A 27,167-nucleotide genomic window follows, 5' to 3' on the forward strand; every position below is an offset into this window, starting at 1 on the left:
GATGGACACAATTTTTCTCAAAACTTATGCAAGCCCTTTTTATCCCAGGCAGTGAATTATTTGTGGAACCAGTGCCCTTCCTGCTTCTTTCCAAAGACTTGTTAATGTGGAGGCAGTTAGATTAACACGGATTCATTTCTGAGTAGATTAGTCCATCCAAATTTATTCCCTGTATGGAAATGGGAACTCACAAAAAAGAGAAAGAGGTTGAAGCAAATTCAGGGAGCTAATCCACCTGGAAACTTAACTTTTCAATAATTTGGTGAATTAGAAGGGACATCGTGTTTCCTTGTCTTAACTACTAAAGCACAATTTCTCTTCCAACAGGCAGCCACTTAATGATGAGAGGGGGCTTGTGGTTGTGTGTTTGATCAGGGTAAATTGCCAGGGGGGGTCAAAAAACCCCCTAAGCATCCTTTCACATAAACGGGTGAAGTGTGACTGCATGTGAACAAGCAGCCCAGAGAAACAAGGCTTGAGGGGCTCTCATGGATCCCCCTTGGTCACCCAGTTCCATTAACTTCCAGTCTTTCTAATTTCTTGTCATTACACGGTAGCTGAAGTCTGTCAGAACGCATTAAAATAAAGAGAACGCCTGAGTCAGACCAACAATGAGTTTGTCCCTTGTTAAAAAAATGCCCTTGCTTTTAGAGTGCTAAACCATTAAACCTTCCCCCAAAACCAGAGCAGCTAAAACCCATTGTGGCTTGCATCTATTGAAATTAGGTATGCCATGGATGAATCTGACCTGGAGCCCTCTAAGATTCAAAGTTTCTGCCCAGATGTGATCTCCCTATCTTAGGGCTCCTTTTCTCAACCATTTCTTCCAGCTGGAAAGTTAACTTCACAAGATAAAAAAGGATAACTACTGAATTTCATAGGATGTTCTGCCTGGCAAATAGGATAAAAACCCATCTCCCAGGCAACATGTTCCCTCAGGGCTTGGTTTATTACAAGTTCCTCTACCAGTAACGTATATTAAGACCAATATATTTCAAGGTGCCTTTGACTATCTTCGTATGTACGCCAAATTCTTTCTGCTCCTACAGTGATAAGGTGAATCAATTATTTCTACTACAAAATAACAGCAAACTGGCTCATCGTGATATAACATAAATATAGCTTAATTTATTCTAGCCTGGTTTTCTGAATCACCTGTAGTTGGGATCCTAACAACCCCAAATACCGTAAGTAAAGTGAATGGCTTTTACAGTGTCAGTGCTGGGCATGAATCCAGCAACTTCTGGGGTAGTTGGCGTGAGGAAAGCATGCCATTTATCCAATATTTCTTTTTAAAATACATTACTTATCCTAAACTATGGAAGTGTCAGCTTCTAATGTCTTTCACTATGATGTATTCAAATGTATTTGTAGTGAGCCACCCTTATAATTACAGGCAATTACTAGAATATCCTTCCATCACAATGGAAATTTTCCTTAATACTTTAACCATGTAAAAGTTGTACACAGAATTAATAAACACAAGCAATTTTAACCTTCATTAATTTATTCAAATGAGCTCCCCTGTAACTTAAAAAATGAGCAGAAATAATTCCTAGTATCTGCATGTAGTAAAAAAAAAAAAAAAAAAGAGTTAAATATTTAATATAGTAAGTAGTATCATCCTAGGGCACATGTAGTGTCATTGCTAAATGACATCTCTGTTCTCACCAAATATATGTTGGTAGAGCTACCTTCAGTGACTCAAAGCAGATAGTAATACTGACTCCTCCACAATGCAATTACACACCGCTGAAACTATGAACTCTAATGTTGAATCAGGCTCTAAGGCAAAAGTTTCTTGTGGTGGTGGTGTGACTTCAGCCAGACCCACGATTACAGCGGGATTGCTTGAGGCTTCAATTCCACCCTAAAATCAAGTCTCGTGATGGCTAAATTTGCCATTTATTTCGATAGAAAGTTATAAAAATTGGAATGTCTGCCTTATCTAGTACAAAGAACCTGCAGAAATCAGCAGCTGTCATCATGATGACTCCCTTCCCTCCAAGGAATTCCTGCAAAAAAATAACTGACAGGGAAAGCTTGAAATTGTTCTTCCCCTGCCTCTACATCTGACACTGTCACATATCTGCTAATGTCATGGGTTAGCATCAATTTATGCAAATAAAAACCAAACTTAATCCGTTCTTTCAAAGAGCAGCTCCCTCCTACACACTGCTGCTTTGTCCCCCAAAGCTGTACAAACTGGGAACTCACAAGAATTAAAAGCTTTAAAACATGACGTCCCATCCTCCATGTTGCAATGCTCCATCTTTAAAGTGCATTAAGGCTAATATTTCTCTAGAGATCCAAACTTCCATCCTTTCAGTCTGATTTCAATCTGCTTCCATGTGCAGGCAAACAAATAGGAATTTAAAGCAGGATCCTCTCTCCCAGCTCAGAAAGATCCTTGTTCAGCAGCTGAAGACACTCTCCATCCCCTCCCGCAGGCTGGTTGGATGGATACGGAATGAATCCTGTGCTACGAGGATTAAATTGGGCCATTAGCCAGCACGTATGTGTGCGTGCGTGCATACGTGCATGATGCTGGTGAGGGGAGGATGCTAAAGGCTTATCTTGTGCGTCCGCAAAGCAAATCCTTCACACAGTGAGTTATCCTAGCTGGCTTGCCTGGAACAATCCCGCTGCATGAAATCACTTTCCAGAGATGCCAAAAACACAGCTGGATTGCTAATGGCCACAAACAAAGACTTACTGCACAGAGAGAGGTGAGATAGAAAGACTGAAATGAAGAGCGTGTGGAGAACAAGACAGACGAGGTTCTGCTTCTGTGATAACCCAATCTGAAATAGGAGCAGCCAATACAGGACTTCTGGGCAAAATGTTCTTGCTTTCCTGTATCCTATAATGCAGCCTGCATCTTGCCCCAGTTTCTAAGGTGCTATTTCATTTTATTGGCATCTACTTAGCCTTCCAGTACCTGAACGGGGCCTACAGGAAAGATGGAGAGGGACTGTTCATCAGGGAGTGTAGTGACAGGACAAGGGGTAATGGGTTTAAGCTGAAGGAGGGTCGATTTAGATTAGATGTTAGAAAGAAATTCTTTACTGTGAGGGTGCTGAGGCACTGGAACAGGTTGCCCAGACAGGTTGTGGATGCCCTATCCCTGGAAGTGTTCAAGGCCAGGTTGGATGAGGCTTTGGGCAACCTGGTCTAGTGGAGGGTGTCCCTGCCCATGGCAGGGGGGTTGGAACTAGATGATCTTTAAGGTCTCTTCCAACCCAAACCATTCTATGATTCTGTTATTCTATGACTTACTACCTCTTCCTAAAACACTGGCTTTTACTTTTTTTTGAACACTATTTGATACTCTTTTGCTGGGCTGTTGCTTTCCCCAAAGAAAGCATATCTGACATGAACTCTGTGGTCCTCTCCAGGAACCCAGGTGCTCTAGAGTTCAGTTGAGCCAAACTATTTCTATTAAAGAAAATCAGACCCTACAATGCTGATAGGCCTCTAAAATTTAATAAAGAAATCATCTGATATAATGGATTTAACAACTAATCCGGAGAAGTCTGCCAGAGTTATTTCAGGAGTAGAAACATGTGTCAGGTTTTCAGTTACTTAGCAGTGGCAAATATTTCACCTCTCGTGATTCCGGGCTAAGTGGCCCTCGCACCACCTCCTTCAGAAATTCTTTGGCTAATCCACAGATTTAGAACTCCTGAAAACATCATCCTAAACAGAAACCCAGATTAATAGATTTTAGATGTAGGAAGAAATTTTTAAATCTACCTTCCAAAAAAAGTGCAATGTAAAAGTTGTTTGGTTTTTTTTTTTAATTGTCTAATATCTGCCATACCTGTACGCAGAAATTCCTCTGCAGTGTGGTGGTGCTTGCTGGCTGCACGCTACCTAATTCTGCAGGCTGTGGTGCTTCCTCTGCCCAGGTGACTGGGATCATGTTGCCCTCCAGTGGCTGAACTGTAAAATGAGGGGAAAAAGCCCACTGCAGTATTTTTTTTCCGCCTTAGAAGTGCATCCAAAGTCTACATGCCATGGAAGTGCAATGGCAAATACTAAGAAGTTACATCATGCCAATTTTTAATACATTCATATAAAATTAATACCTCCCTCCTTGTTCCCTATAGGTATGCAATCTAAAGCAATCTTTAATCACAGAAGTTCATGCTATTCTTTCTCTGCCATGCCAGGCCTATGTAGTGGGTGGGGCATGTGAAAACATTTAATGGCAAGCAGTATTTTGTTTTGCTCTTATATTTCCAAGTGTGACCAAAAGCTATTTGCACAGATCATGCAAAGATATCTCTCACTAACACATGACGCTGTAACACGTAAGCACTTCACATAAATACTTTTTTTTTTTGCAATAGCATGTGACAGAGATGCCTTGTAGCTGATTTTTTCAGAACATCTAGCTTAAAAAGGCTTTTCCTGTGTTGAAGGTGAAGCTTGTTTCATGAACACCTGTGAGTGCTCAGCACTTACACAGACCTGACTGTATCTCAAACTGAGCACTAAGAAAATGTGAGTCACATAACCAGTGCCTACTGGTGAGAGACTTGGGTTCAAGTGATTTGCAAATCAGAACACAAGGAACCTGCTGAACAAAACCAGAGAACTTAATTCTTAAAATATCATTCAGTTACCATAATCATAAGAACTTCCTCTTTCACTCTATGTCTCCCAACTTTTGTAACAAATGAGGCAAGAGTGTTATGACTCCTTTAGTGCACAGCCCTAATTTTATCCCAGTATGTACTGAAAGAGATGTCGTGGTTTAACCCCAGCTGGCAACTAAGAATCACACAGCCTCTTGCTCACTTCCCCCCCAAGTGGGATGGGGGAGAGAATCAGAAGGATAAAAGTGAGAAAACTGGTGGGTTGAGATAAAGACCATTTAATAGGTAAAACAAAAGCCGCATGCACAAGCAAAATAAAACAAGGAAGTCATTCACCACTTCCCATGGACAGGCAGGTGTTCAGCCATCTCCAGGAAAGCAGGGCTCCATCACATATAACAGTTACTTGGGAATTCCTAATGTCACCCATCACATGTATCTATGTCCATCCATCCCTCCTTCTTCCTCCAGCTTTTTATACACTGAGCATGACATTATATGGTATGGAATGTCCCTTTGGTCAGTTGGGGTCAGCTGTCCCAGCTGTGTCCCCTCCCAGCTTCCTGTGCACCCCCAGCCTACTTGCTGGTGGGGTGGTGTGAGGAGCAGAAAAGCCCTTGGCTCTGTATCAGCACTGCTCAGCAGTAACAAAAATATCCCTTTGTTATCAACACTGTTTCCAGCACAAATCCAAAACACAGCCCCACACTAGCTACTGTGAAGAAAATTAACTCTATCCCAGCCAAAACCAGCACAAGAGACTATGATATTGCAGGACAAAAACATACCTGCTCCTGTAGTTGAACCTGTATCATAATATATGGACATAAAGTACTTGGTTAAGGTTGCAAGAGAAACTTTAATATCAAAATTTCCTCATGCTTTGGATATGGACTTTTAGAACATCAATATTCTTTTTACTTCTTAAAGAAAACCCCATTAAAGAAATAAAATGAAATTCCATTATATAGACTCCTGCTGACAGCTACATGGGTTTCAGCTGGGCTGAAACCTTTGGACCCACAGCATATGCTTCCGCCTTTTGAGCTAATTAAATAATTGACAGCTGTGGAAGCCCATCCACTTACAAAGGTCACCTGTAATCAGGCAGCAACACAATTAACACCAGCAGCAAAAGGTGATTTGAGATAAACCAAGAAAAGTCAGAGTGTGCTTAAACGGTGGGGATGTTTTCAAATCAGTTGAGCTAGGTGAATTTCATCCAAGGCAAATATAAAACTAGCTAAATCAATCTTGGAACAATCATGATTTTCCTTGAAAAGGTGGGTGAGATTATAAGTATAATATCTACTCTTATAAAAAGAGATGAGGGAGTGTAAAGCCTTTAGGTGGTTATAGACTATTTGTGCTCCAGTTACTGGAAACTAGCATAGCAAATAATTAAACCATTTGTAGGTGCTCAGCAGATAGTAAGTAAAAGGAAAAACATTTTTTTTTAAAGAACACATGGTGTCAAATGAACTTTTTGTGTGTCTGTGAAAAAGAAACAGGCTTTTTGAATAGAAATTATTTCCCTTAATTTTAATAAGGCTTTGATGCTGTTTTAAATTATGTTTCCATGAGCAGGCTAGCAAGCTGTTGTGTATTTTGATGTATGATAAAGTAAGTGTAAAAGCAGCTAGAATGTTATATACAGAGCTGTGTCTAGTGGTTGTTCCTAGGGGTGGCTATCTTGGGCTGAGCACTGTTCTTTCATGTCTTGGTGGAAGACAAAACATGCTTATGAAATCTGGAAACGACCCCAAACTGAGAGGGATAGCAAACACAATGGCTGAGAAGATTAGAACTAAAAAATGGTTGTTGCAAATTTCATTAATGGTCTGAAAGAAAAAGAACAGGATGCAACTCTTTAGGCAAATGTATTGTTCTGTTCATTAGTGGAAGAACTACTGGATGGACAGCAGTTCTGCAGGACAGTACATGTATGCTACAGAAGACTGTGATTCTCAATGTGATTCTGTGATGGTGTGAAAAAGGTAAATACCACATGGGGAAAAAGGGTTGTAAACACAGTTAGTTTGTGACTTCATGCTTTTTTTCTCTGTGGGCCTTAATAAGGCTTCTGCTGGTGTATTACAGCCAGTGGAAGTCTTTACTCTGCCTGAGAAATGTGCTGGAGAAGAGAAAGGGGTGGGTCAGAGGGAAAGAGGAGGCTGTAAATTCAACAGCTGGGGTGGGGGGCAGTGAGGAGGAAAAGCAACAGTGATACTGTCTTTTGGAAGAGGAACTATGAACATGGGGCCTCAGAGTCTCTCAGCTTCCTGCAGAAGGATTTGTGGAGTTGTTTCTGAAGTATCCCCTGCCCCCTCTGTGGTGGGGTGGGACTAGGAGTTGTGGGTGTGCTGCTTTGCAGTCATTTGTGCATCAGCTGTGATCCACCCATCTGCCACAGTTTGGGAGCCCCCAAGCTAGAATGTGCCTGGCAAGATGCACCCTGAGTCAATATAATCTTGTAACTTGTTACATCTCCTTACTAAGTTGTTCTTCTCTGTTTTCAGGTAAGATTGGATGATGTGGTATAATCCTTCTTATTTAGTTTTCTCATTTTCCTAGCACAATAATTTCCTTATGTTTCCTAATAGCGGCATTTCCTTCCATTCCATGAACTAAACTGAAAATGGGCTGAGCAAGTAGACCAGAAGGATTTAATTCCCCAGACAGATTTTTTCATTATTTTTAAGTTTATTAAAGGCACAGTTTTGTAATGTTCATAAGCCATAGATAGCCAGAGGACAAGCTCTGTGGACTTAATACCTGATCCTCAAAGTCAAAGACAAATTTTGTTTTGGAGAGCGAAACCAGTGTTTGAGATCTTTTTCCTGCAGGTGTATTCCGGTGAAGCAACTATGCAGAGACAGCGTGTTAGGCTTGCATCTCTTGGGAGGAATCACTAAACAGACATCATAAATAGTAGTGTTGGTCTGCTTGTGCTTGCAAGTAGGTATTTGGAAAGACCTCTTGGGAAAAGACAACTGTGTGCACCTCATGAAGCCCAATGCAGGAAGATGCTCACAGATGCACTTCTAAGCTCTGCTTTGGGTGCCAATTTCCTGTCTACTTCATCTCTCAGCTTGCTGCCAAGCTTGTACTGGTAGGAATACAAAGCTGATTTGGGTCACAGTGTCCTTGCCCTGCTTCATTTATCTCTGTAGGAAATTCAGTTCATAATTCCCCAGCTTGTAGTTAGTGCCCCCTTCTATGTATGAACCCAGGCAAAGAACAGGTAATGATTACAAAGTTAATCCTTCTGTGGAAAGTTCTGCTTCCTGTATCTATTCCAATAAAACTATTGGGCTAGATCCCAGATGGCTACAGTATTATTCTTTCCACCAGGCATTTATCCAAAGTTTTACCCTGTGGGCAATTGCTCAAAGAGGGAGAAAGGCCAAGTCATCTTTCTACTTTTACATGGAAGCCATTCACATTTGCTCAGAGCTGCCATAAGCAGCTGGGTCCCAGCTGCAACTGTCTGGATAACGCATTCCTTCCTGTAACAAAACAGGGAAGCCATTTTCCTTGTTGCCTTGTAAAGGCATCAAGTGAAGTTAAACGCAAGGCAGGCCCCTCACTGATACTTCCCAAGAGCCTGCTCATTTAATCCAGGCTTAGTTTTTTGGGGGAAAGAAAAGTAACCAAAAAAGGAGTAAGCAGAGCAATGAGTGAGAACCTCACTGGGACTGAGGCCTGACTAGCTTTGTTGCAAATGAGATTACAGCTGATCACTCTGGATGCTGAGTCCTTGGAGATGTTGCATATTTATTATTTATACCCAGAGACTGACATTCTGTAAAATGGAAATGGCCAATTAATCACAAGCATCTTTTGGCAGGCGTTTACAAAGATCTTCAAGTCTTAATTCAGGCTAACAAAGCCCCAGTATCCCCAGATGGAGTTCGTTTGCCAGATCTGATGATTACCTATAAGGGAGCTCTGTGCAGAGTTGCAAAGGAAAAGGAAATGGGGATTAAAGTTTGTTTCAGAAACGATTAGCCAGTTTTCCTTTGGATGGTGGAAATAGCTCTGAGGAAATTTGGCAGCGTGAAAGCACGAAGGGGGAATGTTTGGGTTTATTGTTTGTGTATTTTGTCGAGAGAGTTATAAGACCCCATTTATGCCAGACTGAGAGCTAATGGATAGGAAGATCACGGATGGTGTTTCATGGTTACAGGTGTCTTTAGTTTTACTCAGACTTTGTAAGGGAACAGGGTGCTGTACCTGGGTCAGGTACGGCAGCCTTCCTGCAAAGCAGAGGTTCCTAGTTCATGCCCAAACTGGGTTTCTCTGGGTAATGTTTACAATTACTGCTCTGGCTATGAGAATTTGGACCAAAGCCTGGGATTCAGCTTTTGTGTCAAATGTAGGATTCAGAGAGGGCTATGAAAGGTTTTGTGTCAATGTTCTGTGCCAGTAGTTAGGGCTGGGGTTTTACTTTCCAATCCTGGCATAAAAATAAAATGATCATTGATTATGATGCCTTGCAAAATGCTTTTCTGCTGGTGTGTGAGAAGCCATTGCTGATGTTGATCAATTCTTGTTTCTCTGTTCTTCCCATTTACGTATGTTTGTGTGCACATCTCTTGTCTCACACCTAGACTGCAAGCTATGTCGGAAATCAGTTGGGGTGGGGGCCTACCTGATTGCTAGCCTAAGAGGGGGCTTTTGGTATGTGATAAGCACTCCTAGGGACTAAAATAACATCAGGAACAAGAATAATAATAGTATGCAGACCTGATTTCCTTGGCTGATTAATCTGAAATCTCCTTGGAGACATTCAGGAAGACAATGCATGGCTTTCTCCTGCAGTTGTTGACTGTTTTTTTTTTTTTTTCATCTACAGGTTTCCCATAAAATGTTTGTCACAGTGTCAAGCTGCTCTGTTCCTTTGATATGCAAAGTGCTTTGTAGGGAGAATCCCTCAATTGCCAATATTCCCAAAGCATGGCAACATAGTAAGGAGGAAAAGGGGATTTTTGTCTTCAGTCAGCACTCACTATAAAAAGGAAACACTTGTGTTTGCAGGGTCAGTCTTCTGGTGTGAGGTTTTTGAAGTGTTCATGTGAGATTTATTCTTTTGTAGCTATACTAGTGTCACCACTTTAATTATTCTCAAAACAGTGCATAAATAATAGTGTGCGTTTTGAGATACGCTGAGAATAGAAGGAACGCTGGTAGTGATATTCTTAAAGGATACAGGGAAGGTAATGCACAACAAGAAGTACTCAATATGTGTGGTGAAATATTTGCCACTCTCTATACATCTCTGATGATTTAATATCCAACATGTGCCAAGATGTATGTGATATAGCATCTATTATAAAATCAGCAGGCTTCAGCTTCATCAAAGAGCCTGTAAGTAATTTGGTTGAGAAATTCTCTCTGTTAATGTTGGGAGAAAGCTAGTGTTGTCAATGTTTAAATAAATCAATTCTGTTCCACTGGTGATCCATGGGCAGAATGCAGCTTATTGGACACTTCACCCAGCCCAAAGCCCTGTCCTGGTGGTGAAAGGGAATGGCTGCTCCCTCAGCGGATGTGTCCCACAGGACTCCCAGGTGCTGGGAAGAGGAAGCTGGAGAGCCCTGGGCAGATGGGACCTACAGGGTGGGTGATAGATGGGCTGAGGCAGGAGAGGACAGGAGGGTCTCTCTGGCCCCAGAGATCTGCCCTGCTGCCGCCTCTCCTCAGGGACCCCAGTCCACCTAAACCGGGCTTGTCCTTATCTACACGCTGCTCACCCCACGGCCAAAACCACAGATACAGTCACACCTGCGAGCTGTGGTACTTTGAGGGAGGGCCAGGGGATGACCTGAGGAGACCAATCCCCCTCACCCAGGTAGGCCGTGCCCAGCCGCCCCCTGCGGACGGCTCTGTACCGGCCTCGGCCCAGCTCGAGGCCGTGGCCGAGAAGGCCGTGTCCCCTCGCAGTGTCACATCAGCCCTCATCGCCACAGAGACGGTGGGGAAACGCGTCCTTTCCCCGCTGCGGGAGCCTGGGACGGGCCGTGCCTCTCCCCTCGCGCTCCCTTTGTCTCGCTCCTGCCCGCGCCGCCGCCCGCCACTGGGTGGCGCTGCCCCTCCCGCGGAACGCGAGGCGCCGCCGCCGTGTTCCCGGGGGGGCGCAGGACGGACAGGGCGCGTCACCGGGCGGAGTGCTGAGCGCGACGCACCGCGTCCCGGAAGGAGCGAGATGGCGCGCAGCGGCAAGGTGAGGGGAGAGGGGGGTCCTCGGTGTCCCGGCGGACTTTGGGCACCCCCGCACTTCGTCTGCCGTCCGTCCCCCCGGCCCGGTGTAGTGGGGACGTGCCTCAGGGGCGGGGTGGGTGGTCGTGGAGGTGGTGCTGCCCGCTTGGGCCCGCCCGTGATAACGAGTCCCTCCTCTGCGGGCCGGAGCAGGCGTTGCCTGCTTGTAACGCGGGCGCTGTTTGAGCTTTGGCCCGGGGGGTGCTTGCACGACCCCGTGCTCGCTGGGGGGGGGCTCCTGACGGCGCCCCGGGGTTGCTCGGTAGTGCCGTTCGGTGAGCTGAACGTGGCCGGTCGGGTCGTGCTCACCTGAGGGAATTGGTTTTACTGCCGTTGGGCGGCTGGTCTGTCCCGCAGTCAGCGTGAGGCCCGGCTTACCTTCAGCGACCTGACTTCGGTATTAGTAGCCACCGGCCCAACAGCCGGAACTGCAAAACCCATCTCCGAAAATGAGCAACTCCTCCCTGTGCCGACCCCCTCTGCTGCTGGTACAAAGCTGTCTAATTCAAAGGGACTTCAGCATTCCTGTCTGGAGGCAGCTGCGGTTTTGAGCGCAGTGCAGCTGCCATGGTAGTAATGACCGTTGCTTTTGCTAAAATAATAGTAGAAATGTTTTTGCCCTGTTAAAAATACGGTTTGTCTGGTATATTTAAGGAATCCTGTTGGTGAAAGTTGCGTTAAGGTCTCTTCTGATACAGGGCAGTTTAGGGTCTGTTAAACACAGGCTTTGTCTGTGCTGCTGGCTACAGTGCTGCTGTAGCCATATCTCTCTTAGCTTTAGTATAACTAGCTTCAGCACTGAGAGGTTAGAGATAAAGGCGTGCTCGATCCGTTTTCAGCCTTATTAGTACTTGAACAAAGCAGCTTGCTGTTAGCTCAGGTATGACAATGTTGTCCTACAGTCACACATGCTGAGTATCTTAAGAGCATCACTTAGTATGCTCCACCTGAAAATGGCAGTACTGGATGCTCAGAGGCAAGATGCACAGAGGTTAGTTAATAACAGATGAAGACACATGAGGATTAACAGAAGAGAGACCTGTCTTCTTCCTGGAGAAGGATTCCACATACCCGAATAGGCACCGGGCTTGGAGTTTGCTGCCTTCAGGAAAAGCATGTTAGCACTTGACACTTGATTGTTTTTTCTTAAGCAAAACAGCAGCTCTTCACTTCTGCACTTGTTTGGTTTCTTTGCTGTCATCTTGCCAGCTGTGAAGAGCATTTTGTGTGTTTTGGACAACAGAATTAATTCAGCTGCCAGCCATTGTGTGTCTTGAGGCAGGACAGCAACAAGCCCATAGTCTGCAGTTGCTGATGCTAGTAGAGTAATTCCTTAGGCTGACAGGTGAGCAGTAACAAGGCTCTTGTGAGAACCTAGTGCAGCCTCAGTTACTGCCTCTACTCCACTCTAAGCTTTTGCAGACCCAGCTGATTCAGAGGCCTTAATTCCTGGATCCCTAGCAAGTCACCAGTGAAGGCAGAGTGAGGAATAGAGTGCTGAGACTGAGTATAACCTGCTGGATGTCTTGTGGAGCCCTGTTGTTCAGCCTTCTTTCTTTATTTCTTCTTCTTGTCCTGTCCTAGGAGGATGCAGGGAGTTAAACCTGTGCTTGTTAAAATGACAGGGGAGGTGCGCAATATATTCTGGGAAAAGGAGGAGGATAAGAAAATAGTTTGAGAGCTGCTAATACAGAGCATTAGACAACTAATCTGGGCAAGTTATTCTTATAAACTTGATATTAGGAGTTATCTATTAGGGTGACAAAAAGAATCAGGTTCTTTTGGTTGATTAAAAAGGTACTTTGAGTTATTTACACAGCCATATGCAAAAGAGTCTAGACCAGCACCTTTTCTTTCTGTTCATCCCTTTTGCTTTGCAAAAGCAAACTGGGCATCTCGTGTTGCTTGACAGTCTTCTGATTTATTGCCTATGGCCTTTTGGCAGCCTCACTTCTTAGAGAATTGTATGTATTTTGTATTTTAAAACAAGGTGACTGGCTGCAGCCTAGGTAATACCTAACTTTCCTGTGCTCTGGCAAACAATGTTTTTTTGCAGGCAGGGTAATTTAAGCTACTGACAGTGCACCAGGCAAGATTCTGATGTATGTTTTAAAGAACCCTGGTTTAATCAGTGACAATAAATTTGAGCTGGCCTTTTGTCAGTGTCCTTGGAGATGCAGAGCATAATTTTGCTGACTTCCTCTTGTAGCTTCAGCTGGATGGTAAAATTACTGAGCTTAATCAAGGTAAGTAGAGTCTGTGGAAGAACTTTAGAGGAACTTAGCAAGAGTTGAGCAAGAGAAATTACAAGAAGCAATTTTAATCATATACTAGTTTATAAATCAATGAAGGGAAAGACCTGGGCACTGTTGTTATAGATAAGTTAAAGCAGTGATCAGAAATGCAAACACATATGCTAGCCTGTGGATTTTAAGCCCCTAAATTGAAATCTGAATTCATCCTTCTAAGGCATTAAGAGCACAGCTGTGTGCTGCAGACAGCGGTGCTCGCTGCAGGCACCTGCAGTAGCATAAATGTTCTGGCTCTCCCTGGAAACTATAGGAGTGCTGTCATTCTTACTGTTCTTGGGTTAGACCAAAGAGTGGTTTCTACGGCTATTACGAGCTACTGCGAGGGGTGAATGTAGCTGTGGAGTTTAGAGAGCAAGCTTGTTTTCTGTTGTGCAAGTATACTGTATTGTGTTGTACTTGTAATTGTCAGCCAAAATATCTCTGTTGTATTTCCTCGAGTAGAAGAGCCCTTAGATCCCAATATCTTCATGGGGTTGTATAGCAATTGCCCCTCTTGACACATTATTGTGTAACATAGGATTTTTTGTACTTTCCACTGAGATGCCTGGAACATGGTACAGGATTAAATGATTCTCAGTTCAGTGCAGTTGTACTGGTTTGGTCCTCCACCATTGTCTCATATTAACAGTTACTGTAAAAGAAACCAGTAGTGATGTAGTTTGATTTTTAGGTTTTGTATGTACCCTTTTAAGTAATTATGTTTACATTGGCCCTTTTGCATTCTTATTCAGTATTGTCTTTCATTCTAGGCAGCCATAGTGTTGTGCCTGGATGTAGGCTTTGCAATGAGCAGTTCTGCCCCGGGAGAGGAATCTTCACTTGAACAAGCCAAGAAGATTATGACGAAGTTTGTGCAGCGACAGGTATGTGTGACTTTACAGGTAATAAAAACCTGTTAAAAAGGGAGAGGAAGCAATAACATCTGCAAAATATTTTCATCATTTACTAATAATTGAAATAAATGAGAAAAGAATAAGAATTAGTCTGTGTTTATGCAAGAGAAGCAGTGCTGTTTGTTTCAGCTGTACTTTTGTGGATGAGATGTGGCAGTTGGATTGGTCACTCTTTTCTTCAGGGCAGTAGAAACTTTTAGGGAAAAAAAGTACTCTATCTTTCTCTAAAATGTTTCAACATTCTTAAGATTTACCACACTGAAGACTCATTTCAAGGACTGAGTCAGCCAATTTTACTTGTTTTATCCCAGATATCCTCATGTCAATCTGTTAGTTTAATTATGTCTAAATTAGTGAGCTCTCTGTAGGATTACATTTTGGTAGGATAGCACTGAAAAAGTAAGAAAAAATAAATCCACTGTACTTGACATTGTTTCAAAATTAGTTCCTCTTGCTGGAGTCTGCCTAACATAGTTGTATATGAATTTACTTGTGGTTTTTGTACCTGTTTTGTATTTTCTCTATTTCCAGGTTTTTGCTGAGAGTAAAGATGAAGTCGCTGTAGTTTTATTTGGCACCGACGGTACCAGGAATGACCTCGCCAGTGGGGATCAATACCAGAACATTACTGTACGTAGGTCACTAATGCTACCAGATTTTGATCTGCTGGAAGACATTCAAGATGTGATTAAACCAGGCTCTGAACAAGCAGACTGTATCCTTTTGTTGTAGAGCACTTCTTGAACTGATTCAGCTACACAGGAGACAGGAAGTTAGTGTTGTGAAATGGGCTCAGATTTTAACTACTATCAGAGTTCAGCTAATTTGTGGTTTTAAGTTTGTTCAAAAGCAGATTAGCTGCTTTTTTGACATTCTTTTAGGCTAGCAGATGGAGTCTTGGCCTTAGGGAATCATTGCTTTTATGAAGTGTTCTGTTAAAGAGAACAAAGATAGCAATTATGTAATTTTAGGCCTCAAATAAGGCATACGTTTTTAAAAATAGTGTTGCAGAATTTGGTTTATGCTTTTTCATCAAATAAAAATATCATTTACGAAATATGTCAGCAGAAGTACCAGAAGCCAGATAAAGCAGCATAGAGGTTTATCGGATTGATTTCTGTATAAAGTATTTCTAACATTGCTAAAGGTCACTTGCTGGTTTGAATGTTTCACATTTGAATGTATTCTGTTGTTAGTTGCTTAAGGTGAAAAGTTTTAAAAGAAGGCGATCTATGTAGCGTCGTTTTGTGTGTTTAACTTAAGCGTTCAACTTCCTGTGTTGTCTTCCCTCTTTCTGGCGATAAAAGGAATGTCCTAAGCTCTGTTCAGACTGTCAGAGCTGTTTCAGAGAAGTGTGCAGCCAGTCAGCTGCATATTAGCAGAAGCAGTCATGTTCCTTCTTTGATGGGTGGGCACATTTGTGCGCAGCAATAAAAATATCTTCCCAATGAAAATTGTGATGAGGAAGAAACTATCAAGAGATTGCCAGATGCAGGTGTTTTGAAGGAAAACTTGCATGAGAAAATGGTATCGTGTGTTGAAAGTACAAGTGAATTTTGTTCGTGGATTCAAAGTAACGTTGTAAAGGTTAGATTACTCTTTCATTGTATTGAGCCTCCTCAATGATGGTTAAAAGATTGGGCCCTGAAGCAGTTTTTTTTAACTGTTCGATCAGATAAATGGGGAAGAGACAAGATCATAAAACAGACAAGTTTTATAGGAAACTCTTGCACAGTAGATATTTGAAGAGTACTTGTCTCAAAAAATTGTTTGCTTGTTAACTAAAATACATGTTTATCAATGTTTAGGATGGGGTAAAAACAGAAGATTTTTTTCATAGGAAAAGCACTTTTGTGACAGGTTTCATGTTCTAAATGAGATTTTTCTTAAATTTGCTTAGTTCTGGATGCAATTATTGTGTGTATGGACTTGCTTCAGAAGGAAACAATGTAAGTACGTAACCCAAAGCTTTTTACAGAATTCTGACCCTGCCCTTTTTGAGCTGATCTGATTTCTTGTCAGTATTACATTTCCAGTATTGTGTAAATATGAAAAATGTTTTTTAAAAACAAACATTAAAAACAAACAACATGCTACATGAATCTGTCCCTGAAGAAGCCCCAGGAGATATATAGCTTCTGCAGACAATCTAAGAGCTTTCTGATGCAACTGGGAACTTTTCAGTAGATTCATGAGAATAGTAAAGCCGTTATACAAGGCACAAAGACTCCACTTAGTGTTGCATTTGTTGTGATCTGTTTTCAAAAAACATTAATTGAGATGTTAAAATGTATAGAAAAGAGCTACCAAATGTATAAGGGTGATGTATAAAGGTTATCTTACAAAGAAAAAAAGAAAACAAAACTGGAAAGGTGAGTTTGTTCAGCCTAGCAAATTAAACGCTGTTGGAGATAAGGTGGCTGTTTGTAAATATGCAGGCTGTGGGAGATAAATGTACAGTAGGAAAAAACACTGTGTAAGCTGACAGAAAATGTTGGCACAAGTGTTACACGGTTGTCAATGAGTGTACTTTAGACTGGAAATGTGACTGTTACCAACAGTGAACTGATGGTCCAGGGAAGGGAAGATAACCAGAGATTTAACATGTTGTTAAAAAGATTATAGGATCTAATTGTCAATGCAGAAACTGGACTTGGTGATACAATTTGTATTTTTTTGAATAAAGTCTAATGAGTGTGGAAACGTATCAATTTAACGGTTAAAACTGAGTTGTGAATTAAAATCACTGTATTTATGGCAGTATAACCTTGAATACCTATGGAGCAACTGCTTTTCTTATCTTGTGGGTAAGGTGCTTGTATGCACCAAACCCTTTGATAGGGAGTTTACCTTCAGTTGAGAAAATACCGTCAGGTAAAAATTAAGAAAAACACCCTTATGCTTGGCCTATCCAGATAAAAACTATATCAGTTTAACTGAATTTTGTTTTGTAGCGGCAGAACTTTCTGATGTTAATGTTACTACTTCTTAGTGTATTAAGTGGGCTTTAAAGTCCATCTTGTCTAATGAATTGACTGAATTAGCTTACTAAAATAGAACCCCAACCAGCAACAGTAATTTAGAACACATTTTCCATTTTTACAAGGACAGACTTACAGCTGCAAAGGAAATATCCAGTACAATCAATAAACAACCCAACATATTTTATTAGCATTTTGTATACATTGATGAAAATTGGCAGAATTCCATTCATTTAGATGTATTTAGTGATTTATACAGTCACAGGGCTAGAGCCCTCAATTTTAGGGGGTAGGAGTGAGTAGGGGGAATCATATAAAGATAAAAACTTACCATAAATAATATGACCAATGATAGAACAATTTCTACCAAGTAGGTTGGTTTGCCTTTTTCTTTTTTTACAAGTATATTACTTTGGTAAAGCTTCAATTTTGTAAGGAAAGAATTAGAAAAAGGCCTTACAGATAATTTTTCTGGTATCCGTAAATGTTCTTTTTGTATTTTAAGAGGAAAGAAATACGAGAAGAGACACATTGAACTGTTTACAGACCTTAGTAGTCCTGTCAGTGAGGATCAGCTGGAAATTATCATTGCTAACTTGAAGAAAACAGGAATTTCACTTCAGTTTTTGTAAGTATGGAAGTGGCTGTTATACACTATGCCATTTTTGAAAGGGAGATTATTATTCTTTCTTAATAATGATCTTGAAGGAGCTGGTGATCTGTTGATGTATTGTTTCTATGGAGGTGTACCAGTATGTAATATGATTATTATACTTCTATCAATTATACATGCCATGAATTCCAGTTATGAACCAAGTCCCCTTGATTAAGTGATGTGCAAATACACATTAAGAGGATGGCTTCTTCTCCAGCTAAGCTTATAGCTTAGAGCCAGAGTGTCTGCTTATATAGATCTTTTGTCTCCCATTTTAGAAGTGGGAAACAATGAGCCAGAAATAGCCTCAGAAACTGGTTTTGTGACAGCAGCATCCTAGATCCTTTTAGGTAAGGGCTTTACTGGGAAGAAATAATGAGGTAGTGTTGCAGATGTTTATTGCCCCATTCTGGTGTCAGTAGAAAAGCAAGTCTGAAGAGAAGGGTTGTATTCACAGTGGTGGGCTTGGAAAATGGAAGCATCGCCTTAACTGTTATGGCAGGAATCCATTGGCTGTCTTCGTATAGGTATAGACATTGATCTGAAGAATCAATGGTGGTGCCAAGATCTGTATTAGTTGTTGCACCTGATGGTAACATAGGAAGATATAGGCCTTTTAGTAGGAGTTTATTTAAAAGCAAAACTTTGTGTGAATGTTAATGTTTGCTGTTTATAACAAGTAGTTTCACAGGGGAAAGTTGAACTCGCAGTTTTACTTCTGACCATTTTAATATTTACTTTCACCTAGATCCGGCATTCTGTAAGGAGCAATGTTGTGAACTTGTTAAATTCAATAAAGCCATTTGTAGACCCACCTGTAAGATAACAGAGGGTTAAGTAAGAAAGCGTGACTGAAAATCAGGGCTGATCCTCCACAAAAAAAAAATCTTTTTTGGCTATGCTTGGGAGAGACTGAATGTAAAAATGTCAGACTACTCTTAGGTAGCAAAAGAAGGTATGCTTGCAACATGCCTTGACATGTCCCTTCTAGCTTATTTGAGCTATTGTTGCCACTGGAGGCAGTGAAAACACACCACCATGAACCTCAGTACATGCTGCCAGCCAGAGTGCATCTTTCAGAGACCTGGTATTTAGCCCCTGCTACCTTGTCTCCATACCTGTAGTTTGCTGTGCAAACTAGCACAGATGCTACCACCACAAGTTAAGGCTGCAGTTTTATTCTGTGAGATTTCTGATACTTTTCTACATTTTCCTTGTCTGTAACATAGCAAAGGAAAAGCCCCATGGCTAACAGAAGCACTAGGGAAATGTTGCTGTTAAAGGATTAGCTGCAGATTTACACCCTGTCTTCCAGCCACATGAGCAAACGATGCTTTGAGAAATACATATACAAATGTAAAATACTCAGATACTGGTTTAAAAATAATTTCTCACTAAACCTTGTCGTTTTGTTATAACCCATGCTTCCATCTCTTACACCCTGTTTATTGATTAGGTTGTAACTTGTGGCAGATAGTTGGTTTTCCTCCCTGTTATCAAGTGCCAAGCACATTCTGAGCACTGTGTAGCTTTCAATATTGTACAGCTGTCATCACAGGAGTCTCTACGCACTATAATGAAAGTAATCTAACTTTTATATATCAGAGGTTTGAAGCTTTTTGCTCTCATAACAGCTTTAAAATACAGTTTCTCTCTTTGTCAGTGGATGCTGTGTCCTAAAAGGGTACCAAACATTTTGCTGAAGTTTGATCTTTAATTCTGCTGTATGTGACATTGTTGTGCATATTGTTAACTCTGCTTATTATATGTTGCTCCACAGATAATTTTAGTGAGAACTAATGAGGTGAAAGTAAGGTTGAGATCTGTAGGCTGCTTTTTTAGAATTGTATTATGTTTTCAAAATTCTTTTACTTTGTGGAAATGTGGTAAAAGGTATCATGTGGTTCATTCAAAATTGGATCAGACGAAAGATTTGAAAAATCTGCAGGCATTGTCAGGGGCACAGAGTAGAGGATCTTGCACATCTCTCTTTTCTGTGGTTATTATACTTAGTTAACTGTTAGATTCTGAAGAGCAGCAAAATCATTTTATCTATAACCCCTGGCTAAATTTTTAAATCTGATTTTTTGAAGTGCAGGAAAATGTGACATCTTCAGTCAGAAATTCACCTGTTGTAAGCTATTAAAATCTCAAAGAGTAACATTTATTCTAGAAATACCTAATAGCTCTACCGTTTGCTGGCATTTGGAGCCGATACAGAATCACAGGCCTGGAATGGCCTTTAACAAGTCATCTAGAGCAATCCCCTACTTCAGACTGGGTTAGCTGTACATATGTCACTGCTGAGTGGTGTTTGTCTGATCTTTACAAAAACGATTTCCAGTGATGGAGACTCTTACATCTCCTCAGGCAGTTGGTTTTAGAGATTATGATTTGAAGTGCCTCTATCAGTTTTTTGAATATCTGACCTGACTCCATGATGTAATCTGAGTGCAGGCTGAACATGAAGAACCAGTTGTTCCCTTCCTTTCTGCAACAGCCTTTTACATTTAAGACCGTCTTGCCCTCTGACTCCCTTCTCTGTGGGCTTTATTTCGCTCAGTCTTTTTTCATAGATCTTGTTTTCTAATCATCATTGTCTTTACCCCCTAATCCCTTCCTGTATGCAGACATCTTTATCGACATATGATGCCCAGAACTCATGCAGCACTCTGGTCAAGATGCTACCAATGCCAAGTTATCCTGAAATACTACTTCATGTGTTTTGCAAGCCATGCAGCTCTTTATACATCTGACTGCAGCTAGATAGAAATTGATGACCCTAATATAATTTTTGTTTTGTTTTTGGTTGGTTATTTTAATTAAGAAGAAAGTCAAACTAACTGCTGCTGCTTGTGTTCTTAGTCTGCCATTTCCAGTGGATGTTCATGACGAAGGTGGAGATACAAGTGCCAGTGTGCATTCTCAAATGCACAGAGACTCTTTTCCAAGAAAGGGTTTAACTGAGCAACAGAAGGAAGGCATTGATGTGGTGAGGAAACTGATGCATACTTTGGACGAAGGAGGAGGGCTGGAAGAAATTTATACTTTCAGGTAAACTTGGCTAATCCTCTTTATCACACTGTAAATTTACTTTCTTATTTCTTCCCCAAAATATGAAATGGATTAGGTAATCAGTCACTTGACTTCCAGTTTCACTGAAGTCAGTGAATTTTATAACTATTGTACACTCACTCTATTTCAATCAGCTTCTTCAGTGGCTTTAAAATAGGTAAAAAGCTTGCAGATTTCAGTGGCAAATTAATTTTCTATATCTGTATTTAAAGAAAAAAAAATCAGTTTTCTTTCATCTTTAGTGTTGGTGGATTTCGGGGGGGGAATGTATAAAATAAATGAGACTTCAAAAGCACGTTTTGGAGAGAGTTGGAATTTGTGACATAGTGCAGGTCATTTGCATGTAATGGTAGGCTTTTTTCCTTGGTCTCAGACTTCTTTTAGCTCACTAGTTTATCAAACTCACACGAATGTTTTCAGTAATGTTGTTTGAATCCTGCTCTTTAATCACAGACTACTGTGCCATGGTGCCAAACAAGGTACTTTTATAGTAGCATTCCTAATGCAAGAATTGAAAGATGGTTTTTCACTTCATGTTTCCCCAATGAGAGAATAAAAATATACATGTGTCTCTGAAAAGCTGCAGTTAATGATCTATCCAAGACTTTTCCACATAGGTGTTGCCTCATTTGGGAAACAAGGAAAATGCATCTATACACCTTAAAAGTCTGATTTTATTGTCTTAGTAGTTCTATTCTACAATTATGAAGTGTGATCTTTTAGACAACGTGTTTTTTGGGAAAATTAGTAGACCATAGCTGTCATGTGATTATCAATTGTAATTTTTAGATGAGGTTTGCATGTCATTATTCATCATTTTATTTATGGGATTTCCTTCCCTCACCCTGCCCAACCGATCTGCTTTGCACCTCAGCAGCCAGTTAAACTGTTATTTGAGCATTAGTATGGATTAGTGAAGAAACATGTATCACTGTGTATGTATTCCGTACTAGTCAACAGAGCAGTCTGAATCTCTAGGAAAAAAACCAGGCTTTGTCATTGCATCAAAAGACTGCACGGAAAAGCAGTATCTTTCTGGGCCCATTTATCCTTTAGGATAATCCATATGCATGAAGCTACTATGTCGCTTGGCCCCTTCTTTATTTTTTTTTTTTTATTGCAGGCTCTTGCTGCTTTATTATCTGTCTTTGTGCCATGCTTCAGGGGAAATCCAAAATCTTCGGTTAAATAGGCATTTGGCTAATAGATTAAAGCTTTAGTTGTTTAAGAATATGTGAGGTGTTAGATGCAGTTAAGTTGCTTATCAAGCTTTAAGAAGTTAGCCTTGCAAATCTGTTATGATAATTTCCCAACTCAGATACACTCTCAGTTTTCCTATATTCATTATTCCTGCTGGTAAAAATATTTCAAATCTTGTGAAAATAAATTAGTCATGCCAGGAAAGTAAGTGAGAAAATTTTTTTGTATTGTTTTAGGGTTTGATATTCTAACTGTTGGATAGGAGGTACTTCTGTTGCCTCCGGGTTTGGAGGGGGGGACTGGGGAGCAGAGGAGAAGAGACATGTTTTTAAAATACAAGTTGAAATGTGCTTTTACTAGGTTTTTATTGGCTGAGTCTTTTTTGATAACAGGGAGCATTTTTCTTCTATAAATATAAGAAATTAAAGGGTAGAGTTAATTGAGCTTAAGTAGGCATTTGACACTTAGGTATTTGATCTCATTCATCCTTGAATGTATGTGTTGCAGCAGTTATAATGATGTAGTAACAGGTTCTTTTTAAAAATCCTATATTGATGTCTTTATTACCAGAAAAATTAATTTTTCTTCCCTTCCTTCCTTTTCCCAAGGAAAAAAAAAAATTAAAAAAGGAGATACAATGTTTATCTCATTATAAAAATCCCAGTGCATTTTCTCCTTTCATTGTGCTTCTGTTAGAATTTTCAGAAAAACCCTGCTCCTCTTAAGAAAGTCAAAAAGTAGAATACCAAGTTGAATTCTGTACTAATGTTTTTAGGAGTTGATCTTAATTTCTGCCAGACAACTGCTTTAATCAAGAGAGGTAGATTTTGGGTTTTATGATCATGTGAAAAAAGGTGAGGCCAATACTATTTTATCTTTCCTTCATCATGCAATAAAAAAAAAAGAATGCTTTCTCTGCATGGGAATTTTATAGCAAAATAGCTGATACAGTTTGTGTTAGCTGAAAGCTGTTCTGGGGTACAAGTCTATTTGATTTCACAATAATATTTTATAAATTACTTTTACTGTCAATTTTTAATTTTTGGACTCCATTGCTTAAAATTGTGTAATTGAGTTAACACTCTTTAGTATCAAACCATTATAGATACTTTTTTTGTGTTTTATGAATTTGCCTATATTCTGTTTAGGCTAGAAATACTCGAAGTAACTTGTTTCACTCTAACAGAATACCCTGAAAATAATGACTTCATTAGTGCTGTATAAAAAAAAAAAAAACAAACAACTGTCAAAAGTTAATTACCACACAAACAAAATCCTGTTAATTGAAACTGGATTCTTTATTTCTTCACCTCCACTGCAGAAAACATTTTACCACTTAGAGAAGCCTTTTCTAATTTGGGTTGTTCAGTTAACTATATGCCCTAATTGGGTAAGCACAGATGAATGTAAAATGCTTGATAAGCAATTGTGTAGTTTCATCACATAAAGACATACTGTCTTTAAGCCCTAATGTCACACCATCACAAAGGCTCGAGATAGGAATAATCTACTGTACCACCTCTTTTTTTCATTCTCTTTTCTGACAGTAGTTAATGACAAGATTATTCATACAGCTTATTTTCTAATGCTTTATGTAGTCTAAGCTGAAACAATTGGACTCCTGCATCTCCTTGAAGAGAGTGTATTGTCTGTAATATTTTATTACAGTTCACCAGAGTTCATTTCTGTTTTCCTGATTCCTTCATTTAGAGAGAGCCTGGAGCGTCTCTCAATGTTTAAGAAAATAGAAAGAAGACCTTTCGCTTGGCCCTGCCAGCTCACTATTGGTTCTAATTTGTCTATAAGGATTCTGGCCTACAAATCAGTAAGTTCATAAAATCATATGTTTTAGTGTATTTTGGCAGCAAATTAGGTGCAGCTGCATGTTTTTTCCTTAAAGCTAAGAAAATAAAAGATAAAACAACATCCAAAATAATTATGGTAGAGATTTTATGAGCATAGAAGCCAGTATATGGAAAACTGTGGTTCCCACAGCAACTCTAACTTCACCATATTGTACACGTTAAAGAACTAAAATTCACAATGTACAGAAATAGAAGTAATTGCTATCTACACTGTGACGCTTAATGGTATTGAAGTTGATGAACCTGATTAAGAATGCTGCGCTTGTGTGAAGCTTTCCATTTCACAACAGTGATATGTCTGCAGCTCAACAAGACTTAATATATATTTCTTAAGCCCTAGGAATGAGAGAGGAGTTGTGCACATGTGTATGTAAAATGGTGGGTGTAAATGTTTTACCAGCTATTGTTTCAAATTGCATCTCTTGTTATATCAGACTAGGAAAAAAAGGTATATTTTTTCAGCTTGTTTGCTTTATACTTTTTGGCAGAGCTTGTGCACAGTCTGTTTCCCTTAAAGTTTATATGGGTCCTTCACACAGTGCCAGGAAGAAGTAAGTGTATTTAAACACAGAAAATGTGCAAAATTCCAGTTATCGAATAATTAATAGATAACTGTATAGTGTGGCAGTATTGATGGATCTGGTGGGATGGAAACTAATTGGTTTGTTATGTGAACCCAAGACTAAGAATCTGGCCAATATTGCAAGGTTTCAGGAAGATGTATTATGAAGTTGAAATATATCTGTTTTCTGAGAGATAGGCATACTAGCCTTGAAAGAGATATCTGCCGCCAGCTTTCTATTTATACTTATTCATATTTTTTTTTGTTAAGATATTGTGCCAGACCTGTACAAATACGCAGTGAGAGTCCTCTCCCAAAGGTGTTTACACGCAAAATAAATGAAGCTTGTGAGAATAAGCAACATGAGCCGAATGACTAGCCCGAGGTCATACAGCAGTTGGATCAGAGCTAGGAATAGACTTATAATATCTGCTGATGTAATTGATTCTGTCTTTTCTGTTTTCTGCCCAGTTCTCCATCTTTCTTCTCATTCACTAAGTATCATCAATTTCACTTAAGTAGAGAGAGAAGGTGGCATTTTTGTTTCCCTGTAGTTGAGAAATACTCATTGCAGATATCTATTCCTTCTTTCCCCTTCCAGTCCCATAATGCAGCTGGGATCTTTTTCTGCCTTTTGGGGAAGTTGCAGTAACTAACATACGGTATTTTTATCCTGTAGCGTAGTAAGCCTGATGCAAAATTTGGGCAAACAAGCTGAATGAGCATTGAGTCTTCTTTTATCTTTAACATACATCTTAATGCTTTGTCAAAAGTGTTTATGTAGGTGGAGGAAGTAAAATATGTAGCAAGCAAGTTACATGTTACCCTGTGACTGAAAAGACTTCCACAAATGACTTAGCCCATGACTTCAATGAATGACCAAGACAAGTATGCAGTCAATATGTTATAGTTCAGGTGTTAGGTCTCATGCAGATGAAACAGTGTGTTGAAAGCACTGTGGTAGCAGTCAGAGATGTATATTTGGGGCTGTCATTACTAATCCCTTATTGGCTAAATAATGCAGCGCTTGGTCTAAGAATTTTTTGCATGTTCTAGTAAGCACTCTGGATCCCACTGAAATGTTAAATGTTCCTTTTCTTTGAATTCTAATATAAAGGTCATGGAAGAGAAGGTGAAAAAAATTTGGACGGTTGTGGATGCTAAAACCCTCAGAAAAGATGATGTGCAAAAAGAAACTGTTTACTGCTTGAATGATGATGATGAGACAGAGGTTCAGAAAGATGATACTATTCAAGGTATGACTTCTTCATGTGCAGCCTTAAGAGAAACCAAAGATAATGGCTTGTACTCTTAAATCACCTACGTGCTTTTTTAGTTTTATACTTTGAAGCCTAGCTGTGATCTTAGAATGTAAGCTCCGTAAGCTGATGGAACACAGAGACTGTTATGTGAGGCTCTTTGTCTTCACAAATCTTTAAAATTCTTACTTTTGCTGGTAATAGGAATAATAATAATACCACCAGGTGGAACTTGGAAGGCACTGCAGCTTCCTAAACTGTATTCTGTTGAAGACAACACCTCAGTTCTGTAGTGAGTAGTGCTGCTACCTCTATTCTGTTTTTGAATCTTCAGTTGTACTGATAACATGAATACTTTCATAACACTGTTTTTTCTAGATAAGTAGCAGCTCTAGATATTCTGCAATTGGGACGATGAAACCATTAAAGGAAGGTTTAGTGTTCGAGATTCTATTAGTTTTGCTGTTTAAATTCCATAACAGGTTCAGTCTGAAGTAGTGGTACACAGAATACTTCTTTTATAACCTTCAGCTTCTGAGTGGATTAAATTCCTTAGAAGACTACAGGCCTCAGAAACAGTACGAAATAGTCTACTTTTTAAAAATGGAGTTAAGCAAATAAGTTTAATTTTTTGCAGTTGTATAGATATATTTTGTTACTAACTTTTTTCTTTCCTTTGCTTTCCTTTGCTTTTTCCCATTCAAATTCCTGGGTTGTTCAAGGTGATTGACTTCAGTCAATCAAGTAGGGCAAGTGTATTAACTATAAAGGGCAGAACTATTAAGATACAGTATAGAAAGTGCTGTCAAATGAATAAAATAAATTGGAAAATTAAGATAAATACTGTATTTGTTTATTTAACCTCTTTCAATTGCTACAATTGAATGTGTTTTGTAGCAGTAGCAGGTAAAAATATCCCAACAACGGTGTGATTTGCTTTGTTTCTTTAAACAGAAATTGTAGTTAAAAGTGAATAATCTCTTTGTTTTATAACTTCAAAACTTTTAGTAAAATAAAAAAAAAAATTCCACTTTTTATATTGAATATATTTTGAGGTATTTATTACCGTTCTCTACCGATGTTGTGACTGCCTAACTTGGTGAGTGGTTGTGGGATACTAGTAAAAATAAATGATGACCAGTTCAATGTGAACAAGAGAGACCAAAAATTTCTCTATCAATGGTGTGGTATTTCTTACAGTTAAAGATCTTCTGATGCCTCACAGACTTTTGTGGACATTTTAAGGAATGTCATAATTAGGCAATATTTTGCATTTGAAAGACTCATACTGAAATTTCTTTCATTCTGTGTGTGTGTTTGCTTTTCAGTTTCCAGGAAAACATATCTGCATATAGGTTTTTCATCCAGGGATTTACTTCTGTTCCTTCTGCTTTCTTTGCACCCAAGGATATCATCCTTACTCTGTGGCAGTATAATAAAGTGCCGATGTTACAGGGAGGATATTGTAGCTTGAGGTGTGGGAATAAGCAGTTAGAACAG

At 39.8% G+C, this 27,167-nt stretch overlaps 1 protein-coding gene across 6 annotated transcripts in view; it reads left to right on the plus strand.

The window, feature by feature from the left end:
• Positions 1 to 10,746: 10,746 nt before the first annotated feature.
• The window catches only part of XRCC5 (X-ray repair cross complementing 5), a 52,518-nt gene continuing 36,097 nt past the window's right edge, over positions 10,747 to 27,167 (plus strand). For 5 of the 6 annotated variants that reach the window (XM_054829958.1, XM_054829957.1, XM_054829954.1 and 2 more), the window contains exons 1-8: positions 10,747 to 10,830; positions 13,927 to 14,040; positions 14,602 to 14,785; positions 15,971 to 16,019; positions 17,557 to 17,679; positions 20,572 to 20,760; positions 23,692 to 23,806; positions 25,526 to 25,664. In XM_054829958.1, coding sequence (XP_054685933.1) covers positions 10,813 to 10,830; positions 13,927 to 14,040; positions 14,602 to 14,785; positions 15,971 to 16,019; positions 17,557 to 17,679; positions 20,572 to 20,760; positions 23,692 to 23,806; positions 25,526 to 25,664 — 931 coding nt within the window. In that variant the 5' untranslated portion in view covers positions 10,747 to 10,812. The other variant, XM_054829960.1, reaches the window with a different exon arrangement.

Source organism: Grus americana, chromosome 6 (assembly GCF_028858705.1).
Source record: "Grus americana isolate bGruAme1 chromosome 6, bGruAme1.mat, whole genome shotgun sequence".
In the NCBI taxonomy this organism is placed as follows: Eukaryota; Metazoa; Chordata; class Aves; order Gruiformes; family Gruidae; genus Grus; species Grus americana.